Source organism: Ammodytes marinus (assembly GCF_949987685.1).
Source record: "Ammodytes marinus genome assembly, chromosome: 11".
Taxonomy (NCBI): Eukaryota; Metazoa; Chordata; class Actinopteri; order Uranoscopiformes; family Ammodytidae; genus Ammodytes; species Ammodytes marinus.
In genome coordinates, this window is record NC_137215.1 from 12,457,833 (window position 1) to 12,471,416 (window position 13,584).

General features: G+C 38.5%; 1 protein-coding gene across 3 annotated transcripts in view; it reads right to left on the bottom strand.

The window, feature by feature from the left end:
• kcnh1a (potassium voltage-gated channel, subfamily H (eag-related), member 1a) overlaps positions 1–13,584 on the bottom strand; it is a gene marked incomplete at both ends in the record, with an annotated part of 41,316 nt that overhangs the window by 19,589 nt on the left and 8,143 nt on the right. The window contains 6 exons of one of the 3 annotated variants that reach the window (XM_080037066.1): positions 119–276; positions 1,998–2,024; positions 5,405–5,797; positions 6,704–6,822; positions 8,039–8,167; positions 8,522–8,628. In XM_080037066.1, the coding sequence (XP_079893192.1) occupies positions 119–276; positions 1,998–2,024; positions 5,405–5,797; positions 6,704–6,822; positions 8,039–8,167; positions 8,522–8,628 (933 nt within the window). Of the gene's footprint in view, positions 1–118; positions 277–1,997; positions 2,025–5,338; positions 5,798–6,703; positions 6,823–8,038; positions 8,168–8,521; positions 8,629–13,584 lie in introns of all 3 variants that reach the window. The other 2 variants (XM_080037067.1, XM_080037065.1) reach the window with 2 other exon arrangements.

The following is a 13,584-nucleotide window of genomic DNA, read 5'->3' on the forward strand; positions in this document are numbered from 1 at the left end:
CAACCTAAAATGTCACGTTTATGATTTGATATCAATAATAAATAATATGTTGCACTGTAATAAGATGCTGATACAAGTTATAATAAATTCATTTAAAAAATAAAAGTCATTAACATACCAAATGCAGGCCAGCCAATGAGCAGCCAGTCCAAAAACACACACCAACAGGACGAGCACAGCCGCCCCGTACTCAATGTAGTGATCCAGTTTACGGGCAACCCGACCCAGACGGAGAAGCCGGACCACCTTCAGTGAGCTGAACAGACTGCTGATCCCCTAAAACAGGAATGAAAAAGAAAGACAGTGCAAATTAAAGTACCCTGGAGTCAGTTTGTGATTCATCATTATTAACTTCAGTGCTGTAATGCTGCAATTCCCATTCTCCGTCCCTCAAAAGTCAGTACAAGATGAAAATAGCTAATTACCAGTAATCTGCCACAGAAAAAATTTCAATCTAAGTGATCTAATTTTTTTTAATCACATGAAGGTAGTTCGAAAAACCCCACTGTGAACATAAAATATGATGAGGTGATGTACTCCTGTGTTTGCTCAGGGTCTATCTCCCACATCAGATATTAAAGGAAAAAAATCAATACCAAAACACTATGAAAGGAAAAACACTTTCACGCACTTTAAAAGTTTAATCTGTTTCAGCTGAAGTGTAACAGTAAATGTGTTATTAATGGGGATAGCAGCACCCACAGAATATACAAACAAGAGGGACAAACATAAGATTCAAAGTGCTAACAAATGCTGAGTTGATTTTAAAGACATTTCTGTGCAATGTGAGGAAGTTTTACAACTTCTGGAGGCCACATACGCAGCAGCTTAATGTCTACTCAGCTCAATTTATATTGAGACACCCCCTCAGTGATTCAAACAGACAATCCCATCAGTTTGCTGGTGGTATATTGTGTGTGTGTGTGTGTGTGTGTGTGTGTGTGTGTGTGTGTGTGTTTGTTTGTGTGTATGTGTGTGCCCTGGGAGGGGTATTGATTTGGCTAATGTGCTGTGGTCTGCAATCTGAGTACAACTGCAGCGCTCGCTGTCACTTGATCTGATCTAGCTCCCTGGCAGACACCTCAGCGCTCTCCAAAAACCCCTGTACAGACCTGAGCTGCTGCATAACTCAATCATCAGTGCAATAGTGCTGCTGTGTTTTTCCGCTGCAAACACAATTGGGAAAAAATAAGTTTTTCACCAAATAAGATATAAAAGAGATTTCATCAAACGCAGTAGGGTCATTTTCAACCATTCATCAAACCTTTGAGTTTGTCATTCAGTCATGATAAATTCAGAATTTTACTAAATCACTGTAAATAAGTGGGGACCTGAGTTTCTGATCTGGCACACCTTTCTATAAGGCTTTCTGAAGTGCAACAACTTTTTGTAACTATTTTAGGTTAAATTAGCGTAAGTGTTTTACAATGTCCAATATAAAAACTTCATAATGAAAAGTCATACATTTCAGCTTCTAACATCCTATTAGCCAAAACAGAAACTCAAGAAGATATTCTACCAGAGGGTGGTAAAAGAAAGAGGTGGTTCTTATAATGCTCAGCCAACTATGTTCCATGATCCCTCTATTAAAGCATATTTTCAATGTCAGGAGGACTTTTATGTTGAAATCTTAACTGTTTCACAGTCAATTTATCACAAATTCAATTGTACTGCTGATGTCACAACAGGATCAGCCCTCATGCAGATTTAATGAGACTGCTATTCATTTTCTTAGAACAAAAAAAACATGGTCGCTCTCTCCTGGCAATGATAAATCTCAAGCATGAAAAAAACACAAAAATGTACTTGATTTCTGTGACAAATTAATTTGGTTGAATTATGCTTCTGCTGTCATACCCCCAACAAGTGCTACAGCTGATATGCTGATATAATGCAAGAATAATTGTCACAAGATATTGATGGGGTCATGAGCATGTGTTAAAATAAAAAAAACACAAAACTGTTCATTATCATATTCTAAACAAACTGAAGCCTACTTGAGTGACAGCTTGGTGGTTCCAATTCTTCCCATCACGTCCCATGCATGAATACAGGCAGAAGAGGAAGTAGAGGGTGAGGGCGGGGGGTGGGAGGGGAGGGGGCATGCAAACAGAACGGAGGGATGAAACAGAAGAAAAAAACAAAAATGAAGCACAAGTGAGAGAGAGGACACCTGATCAGTAGTAAGCGATGAATATAAAAACAACGAAATTCAATAAGTTTTTAGGAATTACACAAAGAAACATAAAGAAAGAACAACATTGTCTGTGTTGGTAAAGCATGCACTGGAAGCAAAATGAAGTGGTTGGTGTTTTGTTGTTGTTTTGTCATAAGTAACTGAAATGACACAATGGCTATGAGGTTCAGTCAGTCTCGTCGCTTTAAAATTGAATTGAATAACTTTGACAGCCTCTCCTCGTTAATTCTCTTCCGTTACTCGTTTGGAAACCTGTTGGGGGGGGGGAGGGGGTCAGCCATCAAAGTTATTCATGTCAGTCGTTATAAGGTCTGGAGCAGCAGCGGGATGTTTCGGCGCAGGGCTTAATAACACGGGCAATTGTTTACTCTGCCTCATTTACCCATGCCGGGGATTGGCTCGGAGCAATCTGGAGCAAAATGGAGTCACTGAGTTGTAGCTGAGACACAACGGAAGGTTATCCTGGGATTGGATGGTCATGTAGAATGTATGTCGGTTTACAGCAAATAAGTCTGCAGCATTTTCATGGGCAAAATGTACTGTACACTTGATCCTCACACTAGATTTAAAGCAGAAGTATGAGGCTGTGCTGTAGGGCAGCAACTAGCAGTTATTATTTTCTTTTGTTTAGTCTTTTCTCTCTTCAAATCAGCCGATTACTGATCAATCTAGAGTGAAAGGTGTCACAGCAAATTGCAGTACAATCAGATAAAAATTATTATTATTGGTTTTTTTTTAAATGGTCACATTTGAAAACAAGTGAATGTTTGGAGTCGGGCTTCATTAATGACCTTGAAAATGAATCTACTATTTTGATGACAAATCAACCATTTTTTGATCAACTTATCACCTTAATGGCTTATTGTTCAAGTAGAAAAAACACCATACAGTGTATAATTAGCAGCATTATGCCCAAATAATCTCTTTTCAGAGGATTTTCAGATGAAGAATAAAAATAAGTATACATGTTGCAGGACAATACAGAAGCCAAGAAAGACCATACTTTAAATTATATTTTTTCTTTTAAAATGATCTCATGTAAACAACGCTCTCTTTCTCATGATAACATAATATTACATAACAAATATAATATAAAATGCTGTTATCTCGAAGATCACAAGTGCATTGCCTTGTTGTACCAAGAAAAAGAGACCAGATAACAGCATTAAAAAAATTGCAAGTACAGCCCTTCTTGGCTTACGTATAGGATACAGCTGATGTTTCATTTTTCACCAATGTTTCTAAATGAACAAAACTAACAATCTGGCCTGCTGGAGGTAGAGCCAAAGTCTGATATGCTGCTTCAAAAACTAAACACATTTTAGAGCCACATGTTTATTCTAACAGTGCAGTGGCTGTGTTTTCGGTTTCTGGCGCCAATTGTTGAACGGCCAGATAAGAGTGTGTCTTGTTGGGCAGCCATGTATATTAAAAAGGAACAGTAGAAAATGCACATCAGAATTTAGCTCAATTTGACATCTCTAAATGATAAATAAGACCGGTCAAAAACGGTATAAAAGATATTCAGTTTACTGTCGAACATGACTAAGGAAACCTGCAAATCTTCACATCTGTGACATAAACTTGTGTTATTTCTTTTAAAACAATCACTTTAACAATGAATTGATCATTGAAATTGTTGCCAATTAAATGACTAATTTCCAATTTCAGACAAAAAGATTTCATCATTATAATGGAATTTGTCTGCCAACAGCAACAGTTTGGCTCTTTCACAAGCTATACAGACAATACTGTTTTTTTCCCCCTGATAATCTAGAAAAAGATCCTCCCTTTAAAAACGCCAAAGGTTGTTGTTTTTCCTGCTCCGGTCGCTTCAACTTGTCAGCGTTTTGGATGCTGAAACGGTGAAAGACTAGAAAGGGCCAAAATGCTGGTACCGCAAATAAAAATCAGTGCTCTCTTGCCACCAACAAGCCTCCCTTTTGAAGCAATACTGCAGCATTTCATCAAACCATGTCTTGTATGTGCTACCCATCAGCCTATGAGAGCCGACATACACTGTGGTGCTCCCCGCGTGACGCACAACGCCCTTAAATGCTTTCACAGCATTTTACACAGACACACACACATCACAAGACATGAGACATTACAGCTCACGCAGCCACACACAAACACAAACACAATGATGCATTATTGTAATGAAAACCGGCAAGTGCAGCACCCGTAGGCTCCACTTGTGTGTTTGTGTGTGTTGGAAGAAAAACACATTTGTATCTGATTCAGAAGCTGCAGTTGCACCACAAAGATACTTTCAGTATGTATCAGCTGGATAGATCAGCAAACAGATTTCATCAGCAAACAGATAAAGTATTGTAACATGTAAGCACCATGTAAAGTTATGTGTACTAATGAAGTGAATCAATAAACAACAAATAAACAAGCTGTTTTTCTTCCCATTTGCAAAAGAAAACAGAGACTTTCTGTAAACAGTTAACACCAGCACACAATCTATATATATTCACATGTGTAAGTAGATGGTAACACTTATCTATCCAGTTACAAGTGACCAACTGAAAATGCTCGTTTGGTATCGTAACAAGCCGTAGTTGTAATCACAGCGAGTTCTGCCATGGTTCAGTCCTCCTGTCAGCTGTCATAAAGGTGTTAATGCTTTCAGGGCATCAGCGACAGAGCAGAGGATTGAAGAGTGTCTCCGTTTACTAATGTAACACTGCTTGCCCAATTAAAATGTGCCAATTACCTCAGGATCATGTGATAGCTCTCCAGCAAAGACTTTTCATTATGATCCAACATTTGTGAATTCATAAACAAGCATATTATTATGCAGCTCATTCCAATTCGTCCACAACAACGTCCAGAGCACATGATCTAATCTACAGGGTATATTAAGTGGTTAAGTGCCTGCGTGGAAACCTAATAACCTGACAATTACCTTTGATATGATCACCTCTAGCAACTGATGGCAAGAGGCTGAGGAGAAATTTTTATTTCTAATCACTTAAAACAAGGACCAGCTACAAATCCTCGCATTCGAGAAGCTGGAAATAGCAAATATTTTGCCGTAAAAGCTTGAAAAATCACTAAAAAGGACTAATAGATTATCAAGATAGTAGCCGATTGATTTTTCTTTTCAATCAACTACTCCATTCATCGACAAACTGTTTCCGCTCTATGTGTACTTAAAGGGACGGACAGTGACACAGAAACAGAATCCGCCACGCTCACCTCATCAACATTCTCGAAGGCGTTAATGACGTCATAGGGCAGGCAGGACAGCAGGTCGATGACGAACCAGGTCTTCAGGTAGTTCATGCGGATGAGCTTGGGGTCTGAGATGACCTCGCCAGCCGGTCCCACAAAAGTGGTGTGGAAGTTCAGAACAATGTCCACCAAGAAGATGACGTCCACGATGCTGTCCACCACCAGCCACGTCACGTTGTTCTGCTTGGTCTTGAAGGAGACGTTGTAGGGCACCATGATGGCGGTGTAGAAGGTGAGGATGAGGATGACCCAGTCCCACGTGGTCTTGAAGAGGCAGTAGTGCAGGATGATGTGAGGAGGGGTCTTGGGGGTCTCCTGCTTGTACTGAGGTAGGATATCTGAGCCCAGCTGCAGAACCTGGCCGGAAAAAAACAGTGAGTCAATAAAACAGACTTTTAAAGTACAAAAACATGATCACAATAATTCAGATAACGGGGAATAATCAGGTAATGTTAATAATCTGATTTGAAAGGGGAAAAAAGGGTTTACATTTTCTTTCCAAGTTAGCCTACATGACTTTTTTCAAAATAAATTCAAAACATCCTATCAACCTGCAAATCGGTTATGGCTTCCCCTCAAGTCACGGCTGTTGTGTAATAATGTTAATACATTATAGAGTGAGTCAATGATTTATGCATAAGAGGGCTTATTGATAATGTAATATAATGTAATACAATTATTACACTTTTGGGAGAAAAATATTTTGCTCGCTCCAAAATGTAATATGTTACATTATTGGCAAAAAGTTATTACGTTAGGGCCTCAGCATTTTGTACATTATTCACATTATTAAGTTTTTATTTATTTTTTAAAGTTTTATTACAGGGTCATTATTACATTTCGGGGCCCCAAACAACATGACAAGAGCATCCCACTAAGTTTTTACACATGCAATGATTTAAAGGGGTGAAATAAACCAGGTATACATTTGCAGAATAAAACAGAACATTTGTCAAAAAGATAGTTGTGTTTATCGGATTTCTCATAATACAATGACATCTTTTATCCGTTTTATCAATGTATGCTGTTTACATGAGAACTTAAATCATTTGGTAACTCTAGAAATCGGATAATGATCGGTTTACTAGTGTGCATGTAAAAGTCCTCATTGTCCTGACAGTGACTTTAGCACATAAGAAGAATGGCACAAGTCTTATAAATTGACCTGATCTAAAAGACACCTCTGTTCACAGTTTTTTCATTGTCCAGTGTGTTGTCTCGTATTCACTAGGGAAATAAAACCACATGTATCCTCCTCCATACCTCAGCTAAACGGGAGTGCTTGTGGACATTCTCCCCTTTGTGAACGGTGGGCTGCAGCTGCTGTAACACTCCTCTACTGCTCGTTAGAGCTCGAGTCAGTCGGGCAAACTTTCCCCAGCCTGAGGATTATAAACACATGGAGTTTGCACAGTCTTTAACATTATGATGATTGTCATGACGTTTTCTGCTACTGGAAAATGCCTGGGGGGAAACTGCATGTTTTCAGGTGTGAAAAGGCTCAATATAATATTAATAAGTTTCAGTATTTCACAATTGATAAGCACTCGATAACTGAGAATATAAAACCTTGAATATCGCCTGAAAATACAAAGCATCAACAGATTCAAAAAGCCTCAGCTCTTTGGGGCTTTATAGCATCTTTGAGCTGATGCTTTTTATCTTATCTGGGCGGCGACCCCATGCTCTCATCAGTATTGTTTTCAGCAACAACAAAAAATACCTTAACAACCCTGTATGCTATCTACTGGGCACCAAACAGCAGTCAGACATAGTTACCAATTGGCTAGGTTAACATAGTGGAGCATTTAACAAGGTATATAGCACAAGAGTTGGTGGAGATTGAGCCAAACTTGAGTGAAAATTGGACACAGGTGGATGAAAACATGACTCCAAATGAATACTAATTTTGCTGTGTCTGCTGAATGTGTAAACACAATATACATTTAAACTAAAATGAAAGTGCATTATCATCAGTTACTGCAGGATTAAACTAATTTGTTAAAGTTAAAGCATGTCATTTGGACAAAAGACTAATTCTGTTATGTCTCCGAAGGAAAGTTCTCACCCTAATTACAGTCCTAACTCTCTCCCCAAGCAGCAAAAAAAACATGTTTTTATTGCCCAACTTACAGTCTTTACTGATGCAACGGACTTTAGCATAGTGCTACATGTTGCCTAGTTACAGCAATTCCAATTACATGATGATTCTACACCCTGTTCTTGTCACTATTGCTTGTCTGTGGTCGCTCACTTGCACTAATTCATGTTCTATTTTGGCTGTCTGCAACGGTAATACAGTTCACTGAACTATTTTCTGTGCTGTGTGAGGATCAACATCATAAAGCAGTGCATACTTGACTGAGTAGATACAATGCACAGGGAAGAATGGTGATAGCTGCCAGACTACTGTTACCTGTGTCTCTCTCATTCTATAATCTCTGCATGAAACATTTTAGGTCACTCGTCTGTAATGATTTAAAATTGTGTGTTTTATCAGGTAGTATGGATGTAAATGTATTAAGTAGGATCAACTCAGAAATGCATCCCTTTGGATAAAAGGCATGAAGTTGAACAAATTAATCTGTTGACTCTAACCTTTGGAAGAATCGTCTTCAATGGGCTGCTTAAAGGCCGTGATGTCACTGAACTGGCAGAGAAACAAGACAACTTTTTCTTGTTCATTTCGTATGGGAGCGATCTTCACAAAAAACCAAACAGGCGTCCCTGAAAGTAGAAAAAGAACCACAAACATATTCAGCTGCATCTTCTGCTTATTTTTAGAGGAAATTACACATAGTGCACATGTAGCAGATATGATGATTGTAAAGTTTAAACTGAATTGTTCTAGATTTTCACAACTTTCTGTGTTTTCCTGTAATACATGGCGAGCGGAAACATACAGAGCTCTACATTTGTTTCTGGGGGAGGTTTTTCTAGCCCTGCTCTCTCAATTAGAACATTTCTACCTTCTGTGCCTTTGAACTCCACTGCATGAACATGAGTTTCTGAATACATTAGCATGACAAGAGAGTAGATCCTCACATATATCTTTCCCCACATATGGTATGGAATACTTACTGTTCTTCTTATACATCAGTATTTCAAACGAGTTCATCTCATAATTCTCGAACGTTAGTCGCACTTTTTCCGTCGTGTCCTTGTCTGTGAGCTCCCCATACATGAAGCTGGAACACACAAAGGGGAATAACAACATAACTATATAATAGACAGCCGTCCACTGGACAAGCATGCTCGCACTTGCATTGAAGAGTGCCGAGGAAGGCTCGAATGTGTGAATATCTTTATGTGTTTGTTTCCAAGTAATCCCTGGTTTCATTGTGGTATTTTGGTCCATTCTCTTATTGCTTTAACAGCGTCTTTCAGCGTACTGAACTTCAATGACAAAGAGGACTTTGATTTTATTTCCTAAATAATATATACAGTTTATGATATTAAAACAAGTGATTGAAGCACACTTAGTTTTTTGTGTGTGTTTTTATGAAAATGTAGATCTTACAGATGATCAATTTGAGGAGTGCCTATAATTTACATATTCCACATTTTATCGAAAGTGTGTCATGGAGGGTGGGACTCTCAACCCTTTAAATTCGCTGTTTTCTCAATACACTTGGACTTGGTGTAGGTTTAGGTGGTCTTGACTACAATGCTGATATTTACTTTTAACCCACTCTTAATTTAACTGCATTAAACAAACATACTGATCTGCCATCTAACAAGAATTACACCCAAACTGTACAGACCACTTACTGATGGTGACTTCAGAAAAGGTACACAGAAGGATTACGCTGTATCAAATTTAGAGTTCAAACTCACTCAAATGAATCATGAAAGCATAAGAATGATAAATGCATCATGGTGGTTAGTCGGGCAAATGCCTCTAAAAAACAACAAAACCAGAAGATGGGTCACGCATGAGCACGTTTAACCATGCTGCTGCGGAGACATTCATCTCACTTTGCTTGTTACCACCACCCTCAGAGGCAGCCTGCTCCAGCATGATCTAAAAATAACTCTGAGTTTGTTATGAAATACCAAAGAGAGGCTAAATTTAATGAGACTACATTCTGACGCTGCAGAGACGGCACACACCAGTGCTTGAGTAATATCCCTGCTAACTGTCCTCTCCCCCTTCTGCTGTCATCTCGGAGCAACAAGGAACGTGACTTTCTTCAAAGAAAACCATTCCCCAAACAACTTACTCGTCAAGCGTGAAAAATTCCCATAGGTTTATCACACTGTGTTTACAGGATCCAGCACTGTATATACAGTCATATGAAAAAGTTTGGGAACCCCTCTCAGCCGGCATTATAATTGACTCTGCTTTCACACAAAAAAGATAAAAGTGGTATGTCTTTAATTTACCAGGAACAGCTAAGTACTGGGATGTTTTCCAAACAAAGATTTTTTGAAAAGCAGTATTTAGTTTTATGAAATTAAATAAAATGTGAAAAACTGGCTGTGCAAAAATATGGGAACCCTTGTGGTCTTGCTGATTTTAATGCATGTAACAGCATGTAAAACTGAGGACTTTAAACAAAAAATTGGTTGGATTATGTTGTTAAGCCTTGAACCTCATATAAAGGTCTGTTTAATCATGATAAAAGGTAGTTTAGGTGCCTAAATGCAAGTTCTACTTCTCTTTGACTCTCTGCAGAAGTGAGACAGAATGGGATCATCAAAACAGCTCCCAAAAGATCTTAAAAACAAAGATTATTCATTGTCATGGTTTAGGGGAAGGCTACAAGAAGCTTTCCCAAAGGTTTCAATTGTCAATTTCTACTGTAAGGAACGTTGTCAGGGAATGGAAGGACACAGGCACAGTTGCAGTTAAACCCAGGTCTAGCAGACCAAGAAAAGTACAAGAGCGGCATATGCGGCGTATTGTGAGAATGGTTGCACACAACCCAAAGATCACCTCCAAAGACCTGCAAGAACATCTGGCTACAGATTGTGTATCTGTACATGGTTCTACAATTCAGTGCAATTTGCACCAAAACATCTGTATGGCCGGGTGATGAGAAGGAAGCCCTTTCTGCGCCCACGCCACAGATACAGTTGCATGGAGTATGCAAAAGCTCATTTAGACAAGCCAGCTTCATATTGGAAGAAAATGCTTTGGACTGATGAGACAAAAATTAAGTTATTTGGTCTTTATAAAAAGCATATGTTTTGGTGCAAATTGCGCTGAATTGTTGAACGATGTACAGATACACAATCTGCAGCCAGATGTTCTTGCAGGTCTTTGGAGGTGATCTGTGGGTTGTGTGCAACCATTCTCACAATCCTCCACCTATACCGCTCCTGTTTTTTTCTTGGTCTGCCATGCCTGGGTTTAACTGCCACTATGCCTGTGTCCTTCCATTTCCTGACAACGTTCCCTACAGTCGAAATTGACAATTGAAACCTTTGGGAAAGCTTCTTGCAGCCTTCCCCTAAACCATGACAATGAACAATCTTTGTTTTTCAGATCTTTTGGGAGCTGTTTTGATGATCCCATTCTGTCTCACTTCAGCAGAGAGTCAAAGAGAAGTGCAACTTGCATTTAGGCACCTAAAATAAATTTTCTCATGATTAAACAGACATTTCTATGAGGTTCAAGGCTTAACAACATAATCCAACCAACTTTGTGTTTAAAGTCATCAGTTTTACATGCTGTTACAGGCATTAAAATCAACAAAACCACAAGGGTTCCTATATTTTTGCACAGCCAGTTTTTCACATTTTATTTTATTTCATACAACCAAATACTGCTTTTCAAAAAATCTTTGTTTGGAAAACATCCCAGTACTTAGCTGTTCCTGGTAAATTAAAGACATACCACTTTTATATTTTTTTTGTGAAAGCAGAGTCAATTATAATGCCGGCTGAGAGGGGTTCCCAAACTTTTTCATATGACTGTACATAAACATAATTGAAGAGACATAAATGACACAGTAGGAGCAGTTATAATGTAAAGAACATCTTTGATCCAAATACATCTACGGTAAAAAGAGACTTTAACATTCTGGGGAAATGAGAGTACATTTAATCTTTTTGTCATCCTCAAAAACATCAAACATCCCCACTCTATACATTTTTTATAGCATCCTGGAGATGCTGTTTGATGTTGAAAGACCAAATGGTTAAAGGTACAGTATATAGGAGTATTTGAAGAATAATGAAAGGCAGTACTATAGTGACACCTATACTATACCATAAACTACTTAATAAACCAGTTACCTGGAGCGCCTTGCTGATTGGTTACCGCACATGCTGTATACTGTAGTTTTAGTGTCACCGATTCGATTCCAGACAGTGACAACCTTTGTTGCATGTCATTCCCCCCTTTCTCTCCCAATGCTTCCTGTCTGGCTCTCAGCTGTCAGTCTATCCATTAAAAGGCAGAAATGTCAAAAAAATACCTAAACCAGTTATCCAACTGTAGTGGGTTGAACCATTGCTTTTGCCGAACCAAACCAACAACCAAAGTATTGAAGTTAAGGGATTACCACATGTTTACAATTCATCCTGTGAGGAAAAAGGAACGTCTACACCAATATTCATGAACATCCTTCCAATACATATTGAGACAGTTTCCGATGAACCAAAAAAAGTCATCCTTGGTTGCACTAAGGGAAAAGTGAGAGGATACCCAAAGTCTTTGGCTTCATCGTTTAGGGTCCATATCATGTCCGTACAAAATATTAACTTATGAGTTAAGAAATTAAAGTCTCTGAAGTAAATAAATACAGATAAGTGTTTTATGTTTCTAATAAAACCTCAAAATGTGAATTGTTTGTGACTTATTATATTATATTTATTGATTTTTGTTTTGTTGTGTTGCTTTTTTTTTCCAAGACCAGTTCGAGTCCCACGCTGTGAATGACACACTTACTTACTAAAGTCACTCCTCAAATTAATCTGAAAGAAGATCCATATTCGCTCGAAACCCCCCTCCCCCCAAAAAAACATAAGATTCCCTAGTTCACCTCTTTTATTGCCACATTCTGTATAAAAATATGTGTGTACAGTATCTATTAAGTCAAAGCCCTGCAGTGGTCTTGATCAGTCCTCTTTGACTGAGACAAGCACAAGAAAAAAATACAGTTGAGTTGAAACTCAAAGTTATTTTCTGAAATGTTATAGTAGTGTTTTTATATACAGTATTTATAGAGATCTCGAATATAGTATGAGGATTTGAAGTCTGTTTTCTTTCCTCCTACAAAAACTCGACTATCTAGCAACCTAAAAATAAACCTCTTACCAATCGTCACACACTCTGTTCAATATTTTTTATTGGCACAGGCTCTGAAGCTTATGCTGTGGGACCCATGGGCCTAAATCAGTCATATAGCCGCAGTTTTGGCTGTGACAAACGCCATTTCACACAACGGATCCTTTTTTTCTTTATTTGGCAGCACCAACTGTTTTCATGTGATCCTATTAATAAAGTGCTCACTGCCAGGCACAATAAGCAAGTCCAGAAACTGTTCACTCAAATACCAATACTTCTCATTTTATTTTAGGAGTTCCTAGTATTCTTGTATAATGTTTTTAGAGAAAGCACCCAGGGGACACGGCCCACACTTTCACAGTTGCAGTCAGTGACGTGGAAGCAGTTTCAACTGTTACAAACTGATTACATCACACATTTGTGTCTCAGTTATATGATAAAATAGATCTACTGAACCATCTCAAACATGGCAATATCATAGCAATGTCAAATGTGAGTGGTACTATACTTCACTTTAACCTTTCAGAACATATTGGGATTTTCCCTTCCTCTGCTGAAGGGAATTGTGGGGAATAGTCGATCAAGGGTCTACTCAAACAGGGTCTAATATAAACAGGGCCCCTGAGAACAAGAAAACTAAGCCCCTTATATTGTCACTATTGACCCCGTGGAAGCTCTCCTGTATCCACACTTGTATCATTAAAGTCAGTACCCAGAGATTATAATTGTATTTGAGGTTTGAAATTAAGACCTATAAATCAAAACATTGCTCAGAGGCCAATATCGATGAAACGATCTGTCCAACACTTTGGACCAGACTGAAAATATCTCATTAGAGATGTAACTATTGGACGAACTACCAAGACATTTGTTAGGCTTCAGACATTCATGTTCCCCAAAGGATGAA